This window comes from Pan paniscus, chromosome 13 (genome assembly GCF_029289425.2).
Source record: "Pan paniscus chromosome 13, NHGRI_mPanPan1-v2.0_pri, whole genome shotgun sequence".
NCBI classification, from domain to species: domain Eukaryota; kingdom Metazoa; phylum Chordata; class Mammalia; order Primates; family Hominidae; genus Pan; species Pan paniscus.
This window is the reverse complement of record NC_073262.2, coordinates 74,719,950-74,741,329: the sequence shown is the minus strand read 5'-3', so window position 1 is coordinate 74,741,329 and position 21,380 is coordinate 74,719,950. Positions and strand designations below refer to the sequence as shown.

General features: G+C 38.5%; 1 protein-coding gene across 3 annotated transcripts in view; it reads right to left on the bottom strand.

The window, feature by feature from the left end:
* The window catches only part of METAP1D (methionyl aminopeptidase type 1D, mitochondrial), an 82,667-nt gene that overhangs the window by 25,293 nt on the left and 35,994 nt on the right, over positions 1-21,380 (bottom strand). The window contains exon 2 of one of the 3 annotated variants that reach the window (XM_055108754.2): positions 4,753-4,865. The exons of the other annotated variants lie outside the window; for them this stretch is intronic. Within the exon in view, the coding sequence (XP_054964729.1) occupies positions 4,753-4,840 (88 nt within the window). The 5' untranslated portion in view covers positions 4,841-4,865. The remainder of the gene's footprint in view (positions 1-4,752; positions 4,866-21,380) is intronic. 3 annotated transcript variants of the gene reach the window in all.

Below are 21,380 nucleotides of genomic sequence, written 5' to 3'. Positions count from 1 at the left end.
TATAGATGAGGAACTAAGGCTCACAAGTCTGGTAATCAATGACCAGGCCCCAAGCTTAATCCTGTAAGTCCAAATCCAGGGCTGTGTCTGCCATTCCAGTTGCCTCTCAGCAGTGTGCAGGGGCTCTATGAGTTCTATTCGCTAGTGTGTTTTGTTACATAATGTATTCTTTCAGGGACTAGATTTCAAGGTCAGTTTTTTTTATCATGAAAAATGTAAATATCACGTAACTAGTTAGCATTTAGAATGAAGACACTTTTCATGAAAATTCTTAGAAATGATCCAGTTGGGAGGCACTATGGTAGTGACAACAGCATGAGCTTGGAGGTCAAACAGGTGTGAGTTACCAAAACTTCTGAGACTCATTTTCTTCACTATTAAATGGGAGTAGTAGTGCTCTCCCTACCACGAGCTGATGTGAGCATTTGCCGAGATAACATAAATAGGTAAACCATCTTTTAAAAAATAGGTGCTCCATAAATGCTCCCTTCTTTTCCTTTTCCTTCTCCATTCTTCAACATGTTTACCTGTGGGGTCTCTAAATGCCTTCATTCATTCAACAACTACTTAATGAACTCATTGCATGTGCCATGCTCTGGATTAGAGAATTCAGTGGTGAATGAGGTGACAAGGTCCCTACTCCCAGGGAGCTTACATCCTTGTAGTGGGAGGCAGACATAGGCAAATCAACAAATGCATTTGATTACATCAGACAGTGCTATGCATGATGAAAAAAGAACCAAAGTGGCACAGCATTGGACAGAAAGTTCTACCCCTGGTCCTGCTAAGAGCTATGTGATCTTGAGCAATAACAATAACAGTGGATGCTGACTGACCAAGAGCTTACTGGTGCCAAGCTCGGTGCTGAGTACTTCAAAGACATTACCCTGTGAGATGCAGAAGCTCAGTAAAATGAGAGTTGGGCTTCACAATCTCTGAGGTCCCTTCAGCTCTGAAATGTGTGCCTTCATTCAGCACCATCTGATTGTCATGCTACATCCCAGGAAATGGGAAGATGTAGCCTCTGATCAATTTTAGGACTCATGAAGATTTTTTTCAATGTGGTTGATTACACAAAAGATCATCTTTATCAGTGTTATCAAGTTCAAGTACACAGTCATTATAGGGGGAATCTTTTCTATGTACTTAAACTTGAAGCATGAAGTCATCAGGCCTCCACTAGATATCTGGATGAGGCTTTTGAGACATTCACTTTTAGGATGAACAGTGTTGCCAAGGTACCTGTCCTGCCAAATGACAGCCTCACTGCCGAAAAGATGCAGACACACCCACACATGACTGGATGGTAAAATTCGAAACGTCAGGAACACAGCCTGAACATATCCAATCTGTTGACAATTATGGTTCTACACTGTATTCAGCAATTTCACTTTCATAAGACACTTTTGTATTTGAAACGAATTCTTTTCTTTCAATCTGATAAAAGACACCCTTACAAATGTTGTCACAAGGCAACAGGATAATAAGGTGCCATACTGTGTTTATTCCACTAACTACTCATTACAAATGATTCCATCTTTTTATTAGAAATAAAATCTGGTGTTTTCACAGGTGAAATGAAGAAATGGGCATAAGTCATGGTACCTTTAGAAGATAATGGTCCTCCAACTAGCCTGGCAAAGAAAGAGGGGCGGGCCCTCAATTTTGTTTATCACAATATAAATAAGTAGTAAATTTTCTAAATGCAGAGTGAGCAAAATTAAAATCCCCAGTCTCCATTATATTCAGGGTCACAGAAAGGATACCCGAACTACAGTAACTAATGTAGATCAATGTAGAAATGGTCTCTTGAATTTCCTATATAATTCATTTCTTGACAAAAGCACTGCTGATACCTTATAACTACATCTAATTTCCAAATTGCTACCACCAATGTTACAACAAATTTGATGCATGATGACCATCTTCAGAGACAGAAATGGTCCCTCCGTCTCCCACACACTATCATTCATTCAGGATTCACTGCACACCGTGTTTTGGTAAAGCTATTTGGGGAAACAAGACTCAGGTGTGTACTAATTACTACAAGGGGCAAGTGGACTAATCTGATGTTTTTAGAGACACCAGTGGGAAATCACCAGAAACCTCAGGGGAGTAGGAGAGCCCAGAACAGTGAGGAGTTGCTTTGTACTAATTTGATCTTGCAAGAGATGATCGTAGTATTGTTACTGTTGATGACCTAACAGCAACTCTATATAGGGTTTTCTTAGGGAGTAAATCTACATGTTATTTGTTATGAATACTAGAATAGTTACTGTTATCAAAGGTAATGATAAGAATTATTTTTAGTGTTACAAAAATTCTATCAGCACCTAGTCTGAGTTGAACGCTGAAAATTATAGGCAACTGCTTCCTGCACTCCATGGAAGAGCACACTGTGCAGTCTGAACATCTCTTGAAATTGCTCTATGTCCTCTGGATCCTGCAGCACATTTTTTCATATTTAAAATTTGTATTTGGAATGTAAATCTAGGTTATGGTTTTAAATATTTTCATATTCAGTAATAACATCCATTTCTAAAAGCTGTATTTTTTTTTCCTTTATAGGTTAAATCTGAAGGTAGGATTATAGAATTCAAGTATGATGGAGGGAGGAATGCATTTTTTTAATTAATTAATTTATTTATTTTGAGACAGAGTCTTCTTGCTCTGTCACCAGGCTAGAGTGCAGTGGCACGATCTCGGCTCACTGCAACCTCTGCCTCCCGGGTTCAAGTCATTTTCCTGCCTCAGCCTCCCGAGTAGCTGGGATTACAGGCGCCCACCACCACGTCCAGCTAATTTTTGTATTTTTAATAGAGACGGGTTTCACCATGTTGGCCAGGATGGTCTCGATCTCCTGACCTCGTGATCCGCCCACCTCGGCCTCCCAAAGTGCTGGGATTACAGGCATGAGCCACCATGCCTGGCCAGGAGGAATGCATTTTAAATAACGAATGTTGCTGCACGCAACATGCCCTATATTTATTGGCCTCTTACTCGGGGTCCATTTTAATTGTTATCTGCTCATGCATTCTATACCACATAATGAAATGCTTCCATTTCACCCACGGAGCCCTGGGTTTTCATGTGCACCTTTACTAATGACCCTTAATTAAGCTGATTTTATCCCTGAAAATGTGAGTTTTCTTTTGGTCAATAAGTATTTTTAAGGGAGAGGTCTGAATGAACTTTCAAAGAGACATTTAAAATGCTTATTATTTTAAGCAGTTGTAAAACTGAACAAAGTACATTTGTACTCAAGTTTGGACTACCAACACATGTATTTTTCATTGTATGTTTCCAGGGAAGCACTTTCACCCTGCAGTGTGCCATCAATCCTCAGTTACGTTACACTGCAGAGGTATCAAATATCTGGGTAGAAAACAACACAATAATGTAGCTTGGCACTACTTTACATTAGCTAACAATGTCAACCAGAGATAATATGTGATTTAAAAGACACCCTGTAAAATGTCTTACTGAATATATTTTTTCATAATGATCAGTAAATGCCAAAGTCTAGTAACAAAACTATTATTTATAGCATGTTAACATCTAATTGATTTTACAAATGGAGGCAATTATTTTGGATGAAGAGAGGAATGCCTGCCAGATTTAAATGATTTATGATTACCAAGAGAGAAAAACAACAATGTTTTGCTAATTCATTTTCAAATATGGTTCTTACATTCATTGATGATTTTAATTTTAAACCAAATGATTTGCTTAATAATATATTAACTTTAACAAGAAAAAAAACCCAACTTACTTTGTGACAGCAATCTGATACATTTTTAACTGTTTAAAAATGTTGCCTCCTACAGTAAGCTCAGAAGGGACTATAGCATAGGAATATATTTTCGGGGTGCTGATTTAGACCCACAGAAAGATCACACTTCATGAACTCTAACCAATTACTCAGAGTAGGAGCACAGGCTCTTACAGCGCTGTGTGCTTCAAGTCCATGAGAACACTGCAAATGCATCCATGCCTTATATTTCTTGACCTAAAACACTGATTGCTTGACATGTTTCATAACTTGTACAAATGTTGCTAAAAAAAATTAAATAGTCTGCATCACTTGATATAACTCTTTTATTGATTTTTATAATCTAGTACTAAGGTGTACGTTTCAAAATAAATGAGAAAGATTGAAGGTTTCTTCCCATCTCAAGGCAACTATAAAGCAGAAGAGAAGCTCACATTTCACAAGAAATAACCTATGCATTTGCTGAGGGAAAAAAAACCACATGCACTACTAGGGAATGCCCCAGGCTGAAGCAGATACTGATTGGGCAAAGCTAAAGGACAAGAGCCCTTGAAACTAAACAAAAGCAAATTCATCTGTTGACAGATGTTGATTACATCAAAGCAACAAGGAACTCCCCCAATTCCCAATTTTTTAAAACAATTAATACAGCTCTATAATCTACACAATAAGGACAAAGTTAAGTTTTTTAACCGATCATAATAAACATTAGTAAACTTGTTTTAAAAGAGTTTCAGTTCAGTTACAGACTATTCTAGTGTGTTTTTAGCTATGGGCTTCTCCAAACAGTGGTTTATTCATTCCCATGGACATGCCTGGGAAGCCAAGCTGGCCATACCATCAGCCCCTTCCTTCCAGGGGTTAACTGCTCTGGCTGCCAAATAAAATACAGAGCGAGCCATGTAATTATGGAGACAGTCAAAGGGCAGGCTCTATTTTGAAATCTATTTGCACAGACAAGGTCTTCCAATTGAACTTACAGGAAACAAGCTGGTAAAGAGCCTCCTTTTCCCCAGATGCTTTCCACACTTTTTCTCCAATGCAGGAAATCATGGATATGGACACCATACACCACTGCTTCCTGGATTTCAAGCTAAGATGCCATTACAGAGAGAAAAGTGGATCTGTTTCACCAACCTTTAAAAAACATTTTTTTGGCCTAATTAACAGCATTTGGCAACAGCCTCTGGATGATAAAGCCACAGTGTTTATTAAACAACATTTCTAAAGAGGATGCAGGCCCAGTTGGTATGCAGGTGTTGGAAAACAGCTCATTTTCTTTAATGCTGAAAATAAAGCACATAGTTGAATCTAAAATATGTGGGCATAATACTTGTCTGAAATAAATATTCTACTTCACATCCAACCGTGTTGTCCTTGAAGTTACTTTTACTTAAGACCACTAAAACAGTAACAAAGATCCCACAGAAATAAAAAGGAAATGTGTGCAATATTTTAAATGACAAAAAAGTCATAACTCACTTTTATGCTGAAACATAAAAGTTTATCCTAGTTGTTTACTGCTCTAAGTTTGCAATTTTTATGAGGATGCATCATTCTCATATTAAGGTAGGACTGGGTCACTACTACTAATAAAATTCACCTCAAATGAAGTTGAGATGGATACTGGTCTGTAGATGTCAGAATTCATCTACAGCCTGGGAGTCTTGGTTCTAGAAAAGATGAACTGGAAAGTCAGTCACAGAGCGCTTCTGGGGAGAGGAAGGGCAGCAGCCTGAGGGTACCCTCTTCCAATAATAACAACATTTAAGAGTGGTGCCCAGGTCACTGCAAAACATGACCTTCCCCAAGGCCTAATCAGGAAGTTGGCGCTATACTATATACCTCCTCCTTTAAATAAAATTATCAATAGCAACTGATAGAGTATAACATCAATGACAAGTTCAGAAATGGTTTACGAAAACACTTCATTTTGCTTCTTTACAAAAGCTAAATCTGTTAATATGTGATTATTCACTAATGTACACCACCAGCACACAGGCATCTGTATTTAAAACAAGAAGCATTCCCCTCTTTTTGGGAAACTAAAACACCTCAACCTACTCTAGAAACACAGATCTATAAACATTCCTACTTAATAATATAGGCTCCTGCTTGTGAGTCTAGGAAAAAAAATTCCTTTAGGCTAGCCGAATTATAGCTGGGGGAAGGGTGCCAAAGATTATAGTCAGAACTCAAGTATAAAACTAAAAGCTGATCATTTGGTGGATAAGTAGAAGTTACATAGAAATGTTTAATTTGTACAATAGGGCTATTGCATGGAATTTCTCCATTTGAGACAAAAAAAGTTTACTTCAAAATTTAAATTAAATTCATCTTTATAAAGTATTGAGTCACAATGAAATGGTATATACTTGGCAAATCCCATTGTCTCTCAGCTAAAGTTTAGAGAAAAGCAGCTTTTTAGCACTTCAACAATACATATACTCAGGCAACTTCTTGGACAAAGAAATATTGTATCCTTACAGAGGAAATAAAGAAGCTGTTTATTAGGGCCGTGGTTAAAATGTAATAATTCATTCTAGTTGAGCCCTGTGAAAAATGTCATCAAAATATCATTTTCTTTGTCAGATTTTCTGGATGCCGTAATATCATTTAAACACAGAATAAAAGACAAGCTCTGATCAGAGTAGAAGCACAACACTAAAATGAACCAAAACCAAATGCTCTGTCAAAGTTATAGGAAGATTTTCACACAGTCCTGCTACCCAGGGAATGCACACTTCTAGGTTAGCACAGAACATCTGGCAAATTTCAACCTTCCAAAGTCTCTCAAAAGAAACATTCCTGTTACCTCACACACTTTGGTTAAAGAAGAGGAAAATAGAATGATTTTATATTAAAGCACACAAATCAGAACCAGAAAGAGCAATTTCATAGGAATCACACATGGAACTGAATTTTAGAGAAAGTCTATATAAAAACATCATGAGTTTTTTTAAAAAAAACTGATATAGTAACAAAATCCTTCTTTAATTCTTAAAAAAACCTCCAGACTATTCATAAATACTACTGTCATATACTACTTAAAATATTAGTTATTTTGTATTAAAATACCCAATAACAGAAGATATGAGGGCTTATAATCTATGATCAAAAGCACAGCTTTAATATATTTTTAAATTATATTAAAGCATTTGAAAAGAGCATGATTTTAGTCTTCATATTACAATAGTGTCAACTGAATTCTAGATACAGCATGCCCTAGGTATATTGTTGGATGTCTTTCTTTCCTTTTTTCTTTTCAATGGGCCATTGAAAGTTATTGCCACACAAGCAAACCATTGGGATGAAATAGCTCAGAGCTTTGACCAAAATTGTAGTATCAATATCAAAAACAAATAAGACAAAAAACAAAAAGCCCTACATCTTAAACTTCCTGAGAAGATTTTCACTGTACATCTCTAAGTGAAAGGCATGGGATAGAAAGAAAACATTTGAATATCAATCTTATCGTGGTATTTTGACAACTGTAGGAGTTTTGTCTCTGCCCTGTAACCAGTCAATAGGAGTGGTAAATCGGTAGGTAGATAGGTCAATAATTACTACCTAAAATGAGAAAGCTAATGCTTCAGGAAAACAATATATTTCCAAGCTTCTGCAGTTGAGAGTACACAGATTCAAGACAACAGAAGCCAAGATCACTCATCAAGGAGTTATTTTCAACCAGAAAAATAAAGAGAAAATATACAGTAACCTCTTTAGTAAAAGCAAAAGCTCCAAATTTTCTGAAGGCAGCTTTTTGGACTGGTATAGTTATGTTGCCCAAATAATTTTACACTCAATTCTCCTAGGTATACCTGGTTGGCCATATGAATACTCACTTGACAGTTTTTGGTATTAATTCAAAAAGTACAAAGTGTTAAAATGGCACAGGCTTAAAAGGGGAGCTCCATAGATGCCTGCTTACAATTTGGCCCATATATATGTGTGTGTGTATGTATATGTATATAAGTAAACATAAATATAAATATGTATATAAGTAAATATATGTATATAAGTAAACATAAATATAAATAAACATTTATTTGAATATATATACTTATATATTTAAGGATATGAATGTTCAACTATCTGTTACTTTTTGTACTAAAGATTAAAAATTAAGCCAGGCTAACGCCTATAAACCCAGCACTTTGGGAGACTGAGGCCTGTGAATCGCTTGAGTCCAGGAATTTGAGACCAGCCTGGGAAACATGGTGAAACCTTGTTTCTACAAAAAATACAAACATTAGCCGGGCATGGTGGCACACACCTGTAGTCCCAGCTACTTGGGAGGTTGGGGTGGGAAGACTGTTTGAGCCCAGGAGGCAGAGGTTGCAGTGAGCCGAGATTGTGCTGCTGCACTTCAGCCTAGGCAACAGAGCGAAACCCTGCCTTAAAAAAGTTAAAATAAAATAAAAATTTTAAAACGTTAAAAATTAAAACCACCCCAACCACCAAAAAAACATGTACTCTTTATCTGTATATAGCAGGCTGCTTGCTTCTCATATCTGAAAACACATTACTTGAAAACCTTAGCCAACACCAAGATTATTCACACAGTAAAATGACAAATTCATCATCTCATATTTAAAGTTTTTAATATTGCCACAATACCAAAATATTTGATGTGTAAAACATTTGAAACATATTTATTGTCTGAGGGGATGGGACACTTTTTGAAGTATGCTTCTACTGGAGTGTTACAAAGAAACCTCAACTCTTCAATGCCTAATAAGGTATAGTCAATTTGGGGGTAAAAAAGAAGGAAACAGTGTGAAATTTAAAATTTTATATTTTGCTTGTGAATGCACCATGAGAATTTCCTCCAAAAGATATGCCTTCCTATTTATATTCACTTGAGCTCTTGTTTAAATTGGTTTTCCTTCTCTGAGTACTATTGGTTTACTTAAACAAGTTAGTTAAATTCTTTAAGCCTTAGTTTCTTCATTTGTTAATGTGGATAATAATACCTTCCTCACAGGGTTGCTATGATAATTGTATGACATGATATATCGAAAGTGGCATAAGGTAAGCACTCAATAAATGGTAATTACTATCATTGGTTACCTGACTGTGGGAGGAGGTCACTCTAAAATGGACTAATCAGTAGGTAGAAACCAGCCTGAATTTTAAAATGTGCCTTGGATAATCCACAAAGCAAGTAATTCACAAAGTAATCATGAGATCCTAGGTTGGGTCCCAGAGCTGCTACTTAAAAGTGACACTATCCAAAGCACTGGGCCTCTCCTCACTCCATCACAGGGCCAACCTGAACCCCAAATGAGACTGCAGATGTAGAAACACTTTACAAACTGGACAGCATTTCATGATTGTAGTGTATGAGAGAAGGCTCACACTCAGTAAGATGAATTACGGACAGCCTAATTTTGATGTTTTCCTGAGAGTTCCTGCTGGGCCCTTGCTAGTATGCTGATGGTTAATGGTGAGGTCTAAGGAAAATTCCTTCCTACATCCATAAAAGGCCCTGGCTTTTTTCAAGAATCATATCTTTCTAAACATATAAGAATACTTCTTAAATTTGTGCAAAGGGTGGGATGGGAGAAATTATGTTATAGGAAGATTCTACTTTGCATTGAAGACATTCCCTGTAAAGTGTACTATCACAAACAATTTTAAGAGTTAGATCAGAATGCTGCTATTTTGGCTGAGCGCAGTGGCTCACGCCTATAATCTGAGCACTTTGGGAGGCCAAAGTGTGTGGATCCCTTGAGCTCAGGAGTTCAAGGCCAGCCGGGGGCAACATGGTGATACCGCATCTCTATGAAAAACACAAAAATTAGCCAGGCCTGGTGGCATGCTCCTGTAGTCCCAGCTACTCAGAAGACTGAGGTGGGAGGATGACTTGAGCCCAGGAGGCTGAGGCTGTAGTGAGCGGAGACCGCACCACTGCATTCCAGCCTGGGCAACAAAGTGAGACCCTGTCTCAAAAAAAAAAAAGAATTCAGCCTTTTTTATTCTGTTACTAAATACCATTCAGTCAATGCTGTGCTTAGCCATAAACTTTAATGTTGCCCTTGGTAACCTCAGTTTGTAAGAATTTAAACCTATTTGTCTTGGTGCACAATCTGTTTAGCAGAAATATTTCAGAGCTCAACAAACCTTATTGTTTAAATGTATCAAGAAGTCTTCTTTGCATAAAAATTCCTGTTTATTAAACAGTGATACAGGAAGAACTTATTTACATTTCAAGCACTACCAACATACATCACTTATGACAAAAAAGGCAAGCACTCCATAAGAAACGCTCAATCACTGTCAATCACAAACACTAAAATATACATAAACCAAAGCATGCCGTGTGAACTGTATTAAATTCAGTTAAACACAGAATTACCAACAGAACAAACAAAAAAACAAATAATTACCAGTGACTCACAGACCTATTTACACAATACACAAAATAACTTGGAAAGGTGTAACCATGGAAACCTGATAGCCTAAATTCAGTACCTTTAAATTTTGCATTTATTTAATCACTGTGCAAATGATGTCCTTACAAAATTTAAATATTTTTAAAGCTGTCAAAGCTTATCTTTGTTATTAGATCATTGATTGAAATAGTTTCAGCTATAAATTAGTTATCTTTAAAATTATTCGGAGACTGTTTAATGAAACTATGATAAAAATGTCAAACAATTTTTTCTAATTTTGTCAGAAAACTATTATTTCACAACCACTGATTAACTGAAAAACTCAACTATTTACAGTAAGTCCCATAATAGTCAAGTAATATTAACAGACACTTTCACATAAAGACTTTTCTTAAATTAATACTGTTGCATGCAACCACCTCCACTTCCTCTAATTAACTACTAAAGCAGAAATGCTACTAGTTGTTTTGGTTTAAAAGTTGTTTTTACTGACAATTACCATTTGAAGAGTTTAATATTTAATGCTATAGTTAGTCCTAATATCTTATATTTTATTTCATAATCTAAATGACTAAAACATTATTTTGTAGTTCACTGCCTCCCACAGTTAAGCTGTAATGTTCAGTGTGTATTTCATTATGTAGATGAGCAATGGATGTTGTCTGACATGATTTAAATGGGTCAACAGTATTTTCCTAGTCACATTAATCATCCAGACAGCTAAAATGAAAAAAAAAGTCCTTGAAAACTAAAACTAGAGAATCTATTCACACAAATGACACTTTCCATCAGTGGATTATCTAGGATGTGGTTAAGGAGAAGGAAGAGTTACAGACTTTGAACATATGTTTCATCATTTATTCAGAAACCACTTCAAGACCCTAGCTCTATTTTCAGAATCGAAGTAAACACCCACAGAAAGAGATTTCTGAGATACCAAAGTGTAATTAAAAAAAAAAAAAAGCATTACATGGCAATCTTTGAAACTTTTTTGATTCCAGAAAAAAAAAATAAAATTTGGGAAGCCCAGCTCTAAATGAGGCTGAGCCCCAAGAGTAGGGTCAGGCTTATCGTATGTATAAAAATACACAGCAGCATAGGTGCACCAAAATCACACAAATCACCACTAAAGAATTCCGTCATATATATATATATATATACACACACACACATATATAATATACATACACATATATACATATATACACACATATACATATATACACATATATACATATACACATATATATACACATATATACACATATGTATATGTATATATACATATACATATATACGTATATACATATGTATATGTATATATATACATATGTATATGTATATGTACATATATATGTATATGTATATGTACATATATATGTATATGTATATATACATATACATATATATATATATATATGAATGATCCTTTTTTTTTTTTTTTTCCTGAGACGGAGTTTCACTCTTGTTGCCCAGGCTGGAGTGCAATGGCACAATCTCGGCTCACCGCAACCTCCACCTCCCAGGCTCAAGTGATTCTCCTGCCTCAGCCTACCGAGTAGCTGGGATTAGAGGCATGCGCCACCATGCCCGGCTAATTTTATATTTTTTAGTAGAGACGGGGTTTCTCCATGTTGGTCAGGCTGGTCTCGAACTCCCAACCTCAAGTGATCTGCCCGCCTCGGCCTCTCAAAGTGCTGGGATTACAGGGGTAAGCCACCGCGCCCGGCTTATATAGGATCCTTTTTAGTGGTTTTGGAGCATTCCCTTATACGAAGGGATCACATAGTACCTTATTTAAACAATGATGAGCATTTTGGTAGGTCCTTTTTGTTTTGGTTTGATTTTTTTGCTTTATATAATGTGCTTTTTACAAGTACAGTTGCACAAGTGATGACTTCTTTTTAGTTTAAATGTGTAAAAGTAGTATTTGTGGGTTAAGAAATATGCAAACTTTAACATATTTGCAAAACTGTTCACAAACACTGCAACTTGTCTTCCTAATGATGCCTATTTCCTATACCTTTACCAACAGTTTAATGTTAAAATCTGTTAGTCTGATAAATGAAAAACGGTATCTCACTTTTACTTATTTTTCTTCAGATACTCCTGAGGTTAAAGATATTTTTCTTTGTTTATTTCTGTATCCTCTTTTGTGAAGTCTCCTATTAGGTCTCTTGGGTTGTTTTTCACCTGATTTTTTTTTTTTTTTTTTGAGATAAAGTCTCGTTCTGTCACCCAGGCTGGAGTGCAGTGGCACGACCTCCACCATCCAGGTTCAAGAATTCTCCTGCCTCAGCTTCCCAAGTAACTGGGATTACAGGCATATGCCACCACGACCAGCTAATTTTGTATTTTAAGTAGAAATGGGGTTTCGCCATGTTGGCCAGGCTGGTCTCGAACTCCTGACTTCAAGTGATCCACCCTCCTTGGCTTCCCAAATTGCTGGGATTATAGGCGTGAGCCACCACGCCCAGCCTCTTCACCTGACTTATTTTATTTTTATTTTTTAGACAGAGTCTCGCTCTATCACCAAGCTGGAGTGCAGTGGCACGATCTCGGCTCACTGCCACCTCTGCCTCCCAGGTTCAAGCGATTTTCCTGCCTCAGCCTCCTAAGTAGCTGGGATTACAGGTGCATGCCACCACGCCCAGCTAGGTTTTTTGTTTGTTTTGGGTTTTTTTTTTTTTTTTGTATTTTTAAGAGAGACAGGGTTTCACCATGTTTGCCAGGATGGTCTTGATCTGATGACCTCGTGATCCACCTGCCTCGGCCTCCCAAAGTGCTGAGATTACAGGCATGAGCCACCGTGCCCAGCCCACCTGACTTATTTTTAAGAGTATTCTGTGAATTACAAATATTAAATGTGTGTACTACATTGTTTCAACTATCTTTTCAGCTTGCTTTTTGTATTTCCACCATATTTAAAGTGTTTTTGGCCACAAAATTGGGTTTACATTGAATTTATGGATTAATCTAAGGACAATATGACTATAATTTTTTGGGGGGACAGGGTCTTGCTCTGTCACCCAGACGAAGTGCAGTGGTGCAATCATAGCCCACTGCAGTTTTAACTTCCTGGGCTCAAGCAATCCTCCTGCCTCAGCCTCCCAAGTAGCTGGGACTACAGGCACATGCCACCATGCCCAATATTTTTTTTTATTTTGTAGAGACAGGGTCTCACTATGTTGCCCAGGCTAGTCTCAAACTCCTGGATTCAAGTGATCCTCCTGCCTTGGTCTCCCACAGTGCTGGAATTATAGGCGTGAGCCACCATGTCCAGTTGACTCTAAAATATTTAACGTCTTCTTTAAGATAAGAAATGCCTTCACATTTCCTACAGTGTTCTTAAATGTCCATCACTGGAGATCTAATGTTTTCTCCATACAGGCCTTGTACATTTCTTGTTATTTGTCTATCCTTGGGTTTTTTTAACTCCTTGGTTGCTACAATAAATGAAATTTTTATAATGGAATATAATGCTATTAAATATAAATACAATAATTTTTGTAAAACATTAAACGTACTTTTCTTTAAAAAACTTAAGTTTTAAAAATTGAAGTATAATAGTCGAATGTCATATTTTTATGTTCTTTCATGTATCAAAAATCAAACATACATGCAGACTCACACACTTTCTCCATTGGAGGTTAGTGAGTCGTGACCAAGTGGGGTTGACTTTGCTTTCCATCACTGCCAACTCACCCCTCTCTTACCTTTCCTCTCCCCAAATATTATCCTCCTTCCTTCCAAATATGGAGTGCCTGACTGGATAAACTAACAGGTGTTGGAAGTGCAAACCAAGTGAAGTTCCAATAAAAGAATACTATTTTTTTGGTAAGGATCTGATATTTAAAATATTTCTCATAGCTGGGTGCCTATAATCCCAGCTACTTGGGAGGCTGAGATGGGAAGATTGCTTGAGCTCAGGAGTTTGAGACCAGCCTGGGGAACAAAGTGAGATCCTGTCTCTTAAAAAATATATACATATATGTAAATATATGTACATACACACACATATATGTACACATATACACATATATGTATACACATGTACACATATACACATATATGTATACACATGTACACACATACACATATATGCATACACATGTACACACACATATATGTATACGCATGTACACACATACACGTACACATATGTATACACATATATGTATACACATGTACGCATATATGTATACACATGTACGCATATATGTATACACATGTACGCATATATGTATACATATGCACGCATATATGTATACATATGTACACACATACACATATATGTATATATGTACACACACGTATATATGTACATACACACATACACACATAGATGTATATATGTACATATACACATACACACATATGTATATATGTACATATATACACATACACACATATGTATATATGTACATATATACACATACACACATATATGTATATATGTACATATAAACACATACACACATATGTATATATGTACATATATACACATACACACATATATGTATATATGTACATATATACACATACACACATATGTATATATGTACATATATACACATACACACATATATGTATATATGTACATATAGACACATACACACATATATGTATATGTCTATATGTACATATAGACACATACACATATATGTATATATGTCTATATGTACATATATACACATATATGTATATATACATATATTTTTTAAAATGAAAAAATATATATTTCTGGCCAGGCACAGTGGCTTATGCCTGTAATCCCAGCACTTTGGAAGGCCGAGGCAGGTAGATCACTTGTGGGCAGGAGTTCAAGAGAAGCCTGGCTAACATGGTGAAACCCTATCTCTACTAAAAATACAAAAATTAGCTCAGCATAGTGGTGGGCACCTGTAATCCCAGCTACTGGGGAGGCTGAGGCAGGAGAATTGCTTGAATGTGGGAGGCGGAGGTTGCAGTGAATTGACATGGCATCACTGCACTCCAGCCTGGGAAACAGAGTAAGACTCCATCTTAAAAAAAAAAAAAACTATATATATATATTAGGTCATTTCTTTTGGGGGATGAAATATATATACATATATAAAATAATTAGAGTTATGAAATTAAAACGTTTTTATATTCTTATTCTGTATTTACTTATTTAAAGCTTAGTTTTGTTTGGTTTTGAATTATGTATCTGGCTTGAGTTGGGGGCAACCAGTCTTCAGTGTTAGGGGTCCTGTCTCTAACAAAACAATATAGATCTACATGATCTTTTTTAGTTGTTTCATGAATTCCTTTATGGACAGGTCACACAACACCTTATTTAACCAATGATGAGCATTTAAGTGGATTCTTTCTTTTTTTTTTTTTTGATACAGAGTCTTGCTCTGTCACCCAGGCTGGAGTGCAGTGGCACGATATCGGCTCACTGAAACCTCCGCCTCCTGGATTCAAGCGATTCTTATGCCTCAGCCTCCCACGTAGCTGGGACTACAGGTGCACACCACCACGCCCAGCTAATTTTTGTATTTTTAGTAGAGACAGGGATTCACCACATTGGCCAGGCTGGTCTTGAACTCCTGACCTCATGGTCCACCCACCTCGGCCTCCCCAAGTGCTGCGATTACAGGAATGAGCCACCACATCCAGCCTTAAGTGGGTTTTTTGTTTGTTTGTTTTTGCTTTATATAATATGCTTTTGGGGGGCCTCAGACTCCTTCAGTTCTTGTATACTGTGGCTATCAGGTACAAGAGGGCCTGAATGGGCCAGGTGTGGTGGCTCACGCCTGTAATCTCAGCACTTTGGGAGGCCGAGGCGGGCGGATCACAAGGTCAAGAGATTGAGATCATCCTGGCCATCATGGTGAAACTAAAAATACACAAGTTAGCCGGGCGTCTCTACTAAAAATACACAAGTTAGCCGGGCGTGGTGGTGTGCGCCTGTAATCCCAGCTACTCAGGAGGCTGAGGCAGGAAAATTGCTTGAACCCGGGAGGCAGAGGCTGCAGTGAGCCGAGGTTGTGCCACTGCACTCTAACCTGGGAGAGAGAGCGAGACTCCATCTCAAAAAAAAAAAAAAAAAGAGGGCCTGAATGTATCAAAGCAAATAGCACAATCAATTACGATATTTCCCCTAGTCTTGTAACTGTAAAAGAGATCAAAAACTTTGAACAAAAATAAACTTAAAACAAATCTGCCACTCTGCTGAACAAGGACTCTGTATATCTCTAGTTCCTAAAACGCTGTGTATTTAGTTTGATCTCCCCCTGGGAGTAGCAGTATGTCTTAAAATTTTCGAAGAGAGTGTGGGGATCCTCTCATTATTGCTCCCTTGGGGCAAATGCTCTCCTGATGTAGTTTCCTCCACGTTTCAGAATACTACTTCCGACTCCACCTACTAGTCTGGAAGAAAATCACTATGCCATATAGTTGACAGAAAAAAACGGACTTTTTAATATTTTTAAATATAGGTAAAAGTAGAGAAAGGGGTAAAATGAAATCCTTAAAGTTAAGCTATAATCCTGGTTTAACTGAAATCCTTAAAACTTTTCTCACTAATAAAAAGTTTTCGGCCGGGCGCAGTGGCTCACACCTGTAATCCCAGCACTTTGGGAGGCTGAGGTGGGTGGATCACGAGGTCAGGAGTTCGAGACCAGCCTGGCCAACATGGTGAAACCCCGTCTCTACTGAAAATACAAAAATTAGCCGGGCGTGATGGCGGGCGCCTGTAATCCCAGCTACTCAGGAGGCTGAGGCAGAAGAATCGCTTGAACCCGGCAGGCAGTTGCACTCCAGCCTGGGCGACAGGGCGAGACTCCGTCTCAAAACAAAATAAAACAAAAAAAAGTTTTGGCGGGGTGCAGTGGCTCACGCCTGTAATCCCAGCACTCTGAGAGGCCAAGGTGGGCAGATCACGAGGTCAGGAGTTCGAGACCAGCCTGGCCAACATGGCGAAATCCCGCCTCTACTAAAAATACAAAAATTAGCTGGGACTAATTACTGGTGGTGGGTGCCTGTAATCCCAGCTACTCAGGAGGCTGAGGCAGGAGAATTGCTTTAGAACCCGGGAGGCGGAGGTTGCAGTGAGCTGAGATGGAGCCCCTGCACTCCAGCCTGGGCGATAGAGCGAGAGTTCATCTCAAAAAAAAAAAAAAAAAGTTTTAAAGGTATTTGCTCCATCACCCCCACCCCACAAAAAACTCACCATCAACAATAATACCAAAACGCATCTTTCCTGACGACTTCTAAGAAGTGAAGTGTAGGAAATGAAAGGGTTATTTTAATTCTGGGACTGTTCTTTTGTGAAAATACAAAGAAAGCCGTTATGAACAGCCCCAGGGACTAGTGCTTCTTGATGTTGGAAACTGTACAATTGTACACACATTTTTAATTTGGAGTTCACAGCCACAGTGTTTCCTGGGAGTAACCCTGAGGCCTGGAGTTGTAGCTGCTCATTACCCTATACAAGTCAAACTCCTGAAGTGCACTAGAGCACAAGAGTATGGGTCTGGACACTTAATTATTTCTGAGCACAGTATGACATAAGGTGCTAGCTGGGATCTAAAAGTTTTTGAGACTTGGCCATTGTGATGATGTACAGAGAGGCAGGAGGTCTTCTCAGGAGTTAAACATGAAGAGGGTTGGAGAAACAATGCAGAGCAAAGAAAGTCCCATTCCCACTTTTGTGTTATGAAACCTTAGGTGGCAAGTAGATTTTTGCAGAATGGTATGGGAACCCTCCTTAGGTAGGCATCTCAGGGATAATATATAAAATAGGAAGGCTATAAATCCTGTAAAGGAGGTAGTAGTGGACTAAAATGGACAGAATTTATACTTATAACTAATGTTTCATCACTGCCAAATCCACCCTGCTCCCAACTCCATTGGCGTGACTAGATGATGCTGACTTTAATGAGTAATCTGAAACACTGGCAATATTTGGCTTTGGTGATGGCTAACTTCAGACCTCATAAATATTATGTAACCCTAGTCTTTTTGCCTCTGGCCAACCAGACTGACTGCATAAATGGCAAACTGACATTGAGAATTTATGAGCTCTGCTGCATTAGTAATGCACATTTCCTTTTGAATTATTCTAGCCTGTAGCCTGAAGCAGATTATAATTATCATTCCTTTTGCCGCACAAGTCTGAAGATCTACAAGTGGTTCAGGTAGCTACATGAATATATTTCAATGTTTTAGGGGGGTGGGTAAATAAAAACCCATATGTAACAAATGAAAAACAGATGCATTTATATAATGCTACAATTTTAAAAATATCCTAGCTAATTAAAATTTGGTCTCGGTCACAGTAAATCCATAGAAAATGTTTCTCTATCTTACTGAGATGTTTTTCTCTTTACCGTCAAAAAATTGGTGATGGTATTGTTCAGTTTACTTGGAGCAGAGTGTTCAGGTAGTCAATGATCTAAGCTATGGATAGTTAGCTCTACACTAAGATAAATACGTGGTCTTAGCTGTTTGGAATGCATTTTCCGACATAAACAATGTGGCTAAGTTCTCAGCTAGCCCAGTAGCTCATAAGACAAATAAAATGCTACACAATTGCAATGAAAACAAAAAACTAGGAAACAATACAGCTGTAAGCATATATTTTGGCCACATTATAGGTTTTTTGCGCTGGCCTGGGAATGTTGCTGCAATTTACAACATGGTTTCTAAAGGATAACATATTCCACATTTTTGGACAATTAAGGAAATTGAAATGTCCACTTTACTGCTTCCTACCACATATTCTCGGCCATTTCCACTCAAACCCTAAGTGGCAGAAGATGAAGGCTGAGTACCCCCAGGAAAATCTAGAGAGGAGAAGAGAGGGCCAAGTCCTGTCCCTTCCTGTAATAGCTGTACCAGCCCCAGAGCCAGGATTCTCATGCTGCTTCAGCTTCTTTCAACTTCTACAGCAAGTGAAAGGAAGTAAGTCTCTGTCTTGAAGTTCAAGCAACCCTGCTTTCCTAACTGTTAGCACCAGAAACAACATGTCAAGCTCAAATACAGCCACCCGGAGACAAAACATGGTGGCTCTGGAGGACTAATGTCACTAACCAGAACTCACCAACGGGGTAGGAGGTCTAGATATTAAGTGTTCAGAACCCAGATGGAACCAGTGAAGCTCAACTGTTGAGCTTCAGCTCTGGCTCTATGATTTACTAGCTTACAATCTTCAGCAAGTTACTTAACCATTTAATGCCTCAGTTTCTTCATCTGTTAAAAAATGGGGAAATAAAAAACTGTTGTAAAGATTAAATGAGTTTACATGTCTTAAGAGTTCATTAGCACAGCGCCTGGCATGTAGCAATTGATAAATTGAGCTATCACTCATAGGTTTAATATCACAACAAGTGAAAAAGGTACAAAAATGCTCTCTCCTTTTTTAAAGCTCTACTATTTTTCCTTCTGGTCTCTAGCGTAGCAGTTGTTAGGTAGGAAGACGTAATTTAGCAAGTAGATATCGATGACCAGAAAGAGTCTCTGTACCTCTGCAATATTCATACACACACACACCCCCCCCCCAAGTAAAACCTAGACTTTTTTTTTTTTCTTGAGATGGAGTTTCCCTCTTGTTGCCCAGGCTGGAGTGCAACGGCGCGATTTGGGCTTACAGCAACCTCCGCCTCCCGGGTTCAAGCGATTCTCCTGTCTCAGCCTCCCAAGCAGCTGGGATTACAGGTATGCACCACCATGACCAGCTAATGTTTTTGTATTTTTAGTAGAGACAGGGTTTCTCCATGTTGGTCAGGCTGGTCTTGAACTCCCGACCTCAAGTGATCCGCCCACCTTGGCCTCCCAAAGTGCTGAAATTACAGGCGTGAGCCACCGCCCCCAGCCATAAAACCTAGACTTTAACATTACAAGTACATGTAAGTAAGAGACAACAGTAAACTTATCTATGTTGTTTTACTAATAATATTTTAAAATAAAGCATTTAAAAGTCTGACAATGCCAAGTACAGGTTGAAGATGTGGGAAAACAAGATCTCTCGAATACTGCTGGAGAGTCAACTGGTACAACCACCTTGGAAAACTGCCTGTCAATTATGAAGTCACTAATTCAATCCTAGGTATACACATAAAAGAAATGCATACAGAAGTGCATCCAAAAGACATACTCAGACTGTTTGTAATAGAAAAAGGTGGAAACAAGCCGGGTGCGGTGGCTCACGCCTGTAATCTCGGCACTTTGGGAGGCCGAGACAGGCGGATCACGAGGTCAGCAGATCGAGACCATCCTGGCTAACACTGTGAAACCCCGTCTCTACTAAAAATACAAAAAATTAGCCGGGCGTGGTGGCAGGCGCCTGTAGTCCCTGCTACTTGGGAGGTTGAGGCAGGAGAATGGCGTGAACCCGGAAGGCGGAGCTTGCATTGAGCCAAGATCACGCCACTGCACTTCAGCCTGGGCGACAAAAAAGAAAAGAAAAAGGTGGAAACAACCCAGATGTCCATCAACTACAGAATAAATTACAGTAAATTCTTTTTTTTTTTTTTTTCTTGAGACAGAGTCTCGCTCTGTCGCCCAGGCTGGAGTGCAATGGCGCGATCTCGGCTCTCTGCAAGCTCTGCCTCCCGGGTTCACGCCATTCTCCTACCTCAGCCTCCCAAGTAGCTGGGACTACAGGCGCCCGCCACCACGCCCAGCTAAATTTTTGTATTTTTAGTAGAGATGGGGTTTCACCGTGTTCGCCAGGATGGTCTTGATCTCCTGACCTAGTGATCCGCCCACCTCGGCCTCCCAAAGTGCTCGCATTACAGGCATGAACCATCGTGCCCAGCCATAAATTCTTAAAACAGAAGACTATACAGCAACAAAAATGAATTCACTACAGATACAATATAAATGGATCCTTAAAATATAAAAATCAGTCCCAGTGTGGTCTCTCACACCTGTAATCTTAGCACTTTGGGAGACAGAGGTGGGAGGATTGCTTGAGCCCAAGCATTCGAGATCAGCCTGGGCAACATAGGAAGACTCTGTCTCTAAAAAAAATTAAAAATTAGCCAGGCATGATGGCATGCATCTGTGGTCCCAGCTACTTGGGAGGTGGAGGTGGGAGGATCACTTGAGCCTGGGAGGTTGAGGCTGCAGTGAGCTGTGATCATGCCACTGCATTCCAGCCTGGGTGACAAAGAAGACCCTGTCTCAAAACAAACAAACAAACAAACAAAATCACACTGTTTAGGAATCTATACACA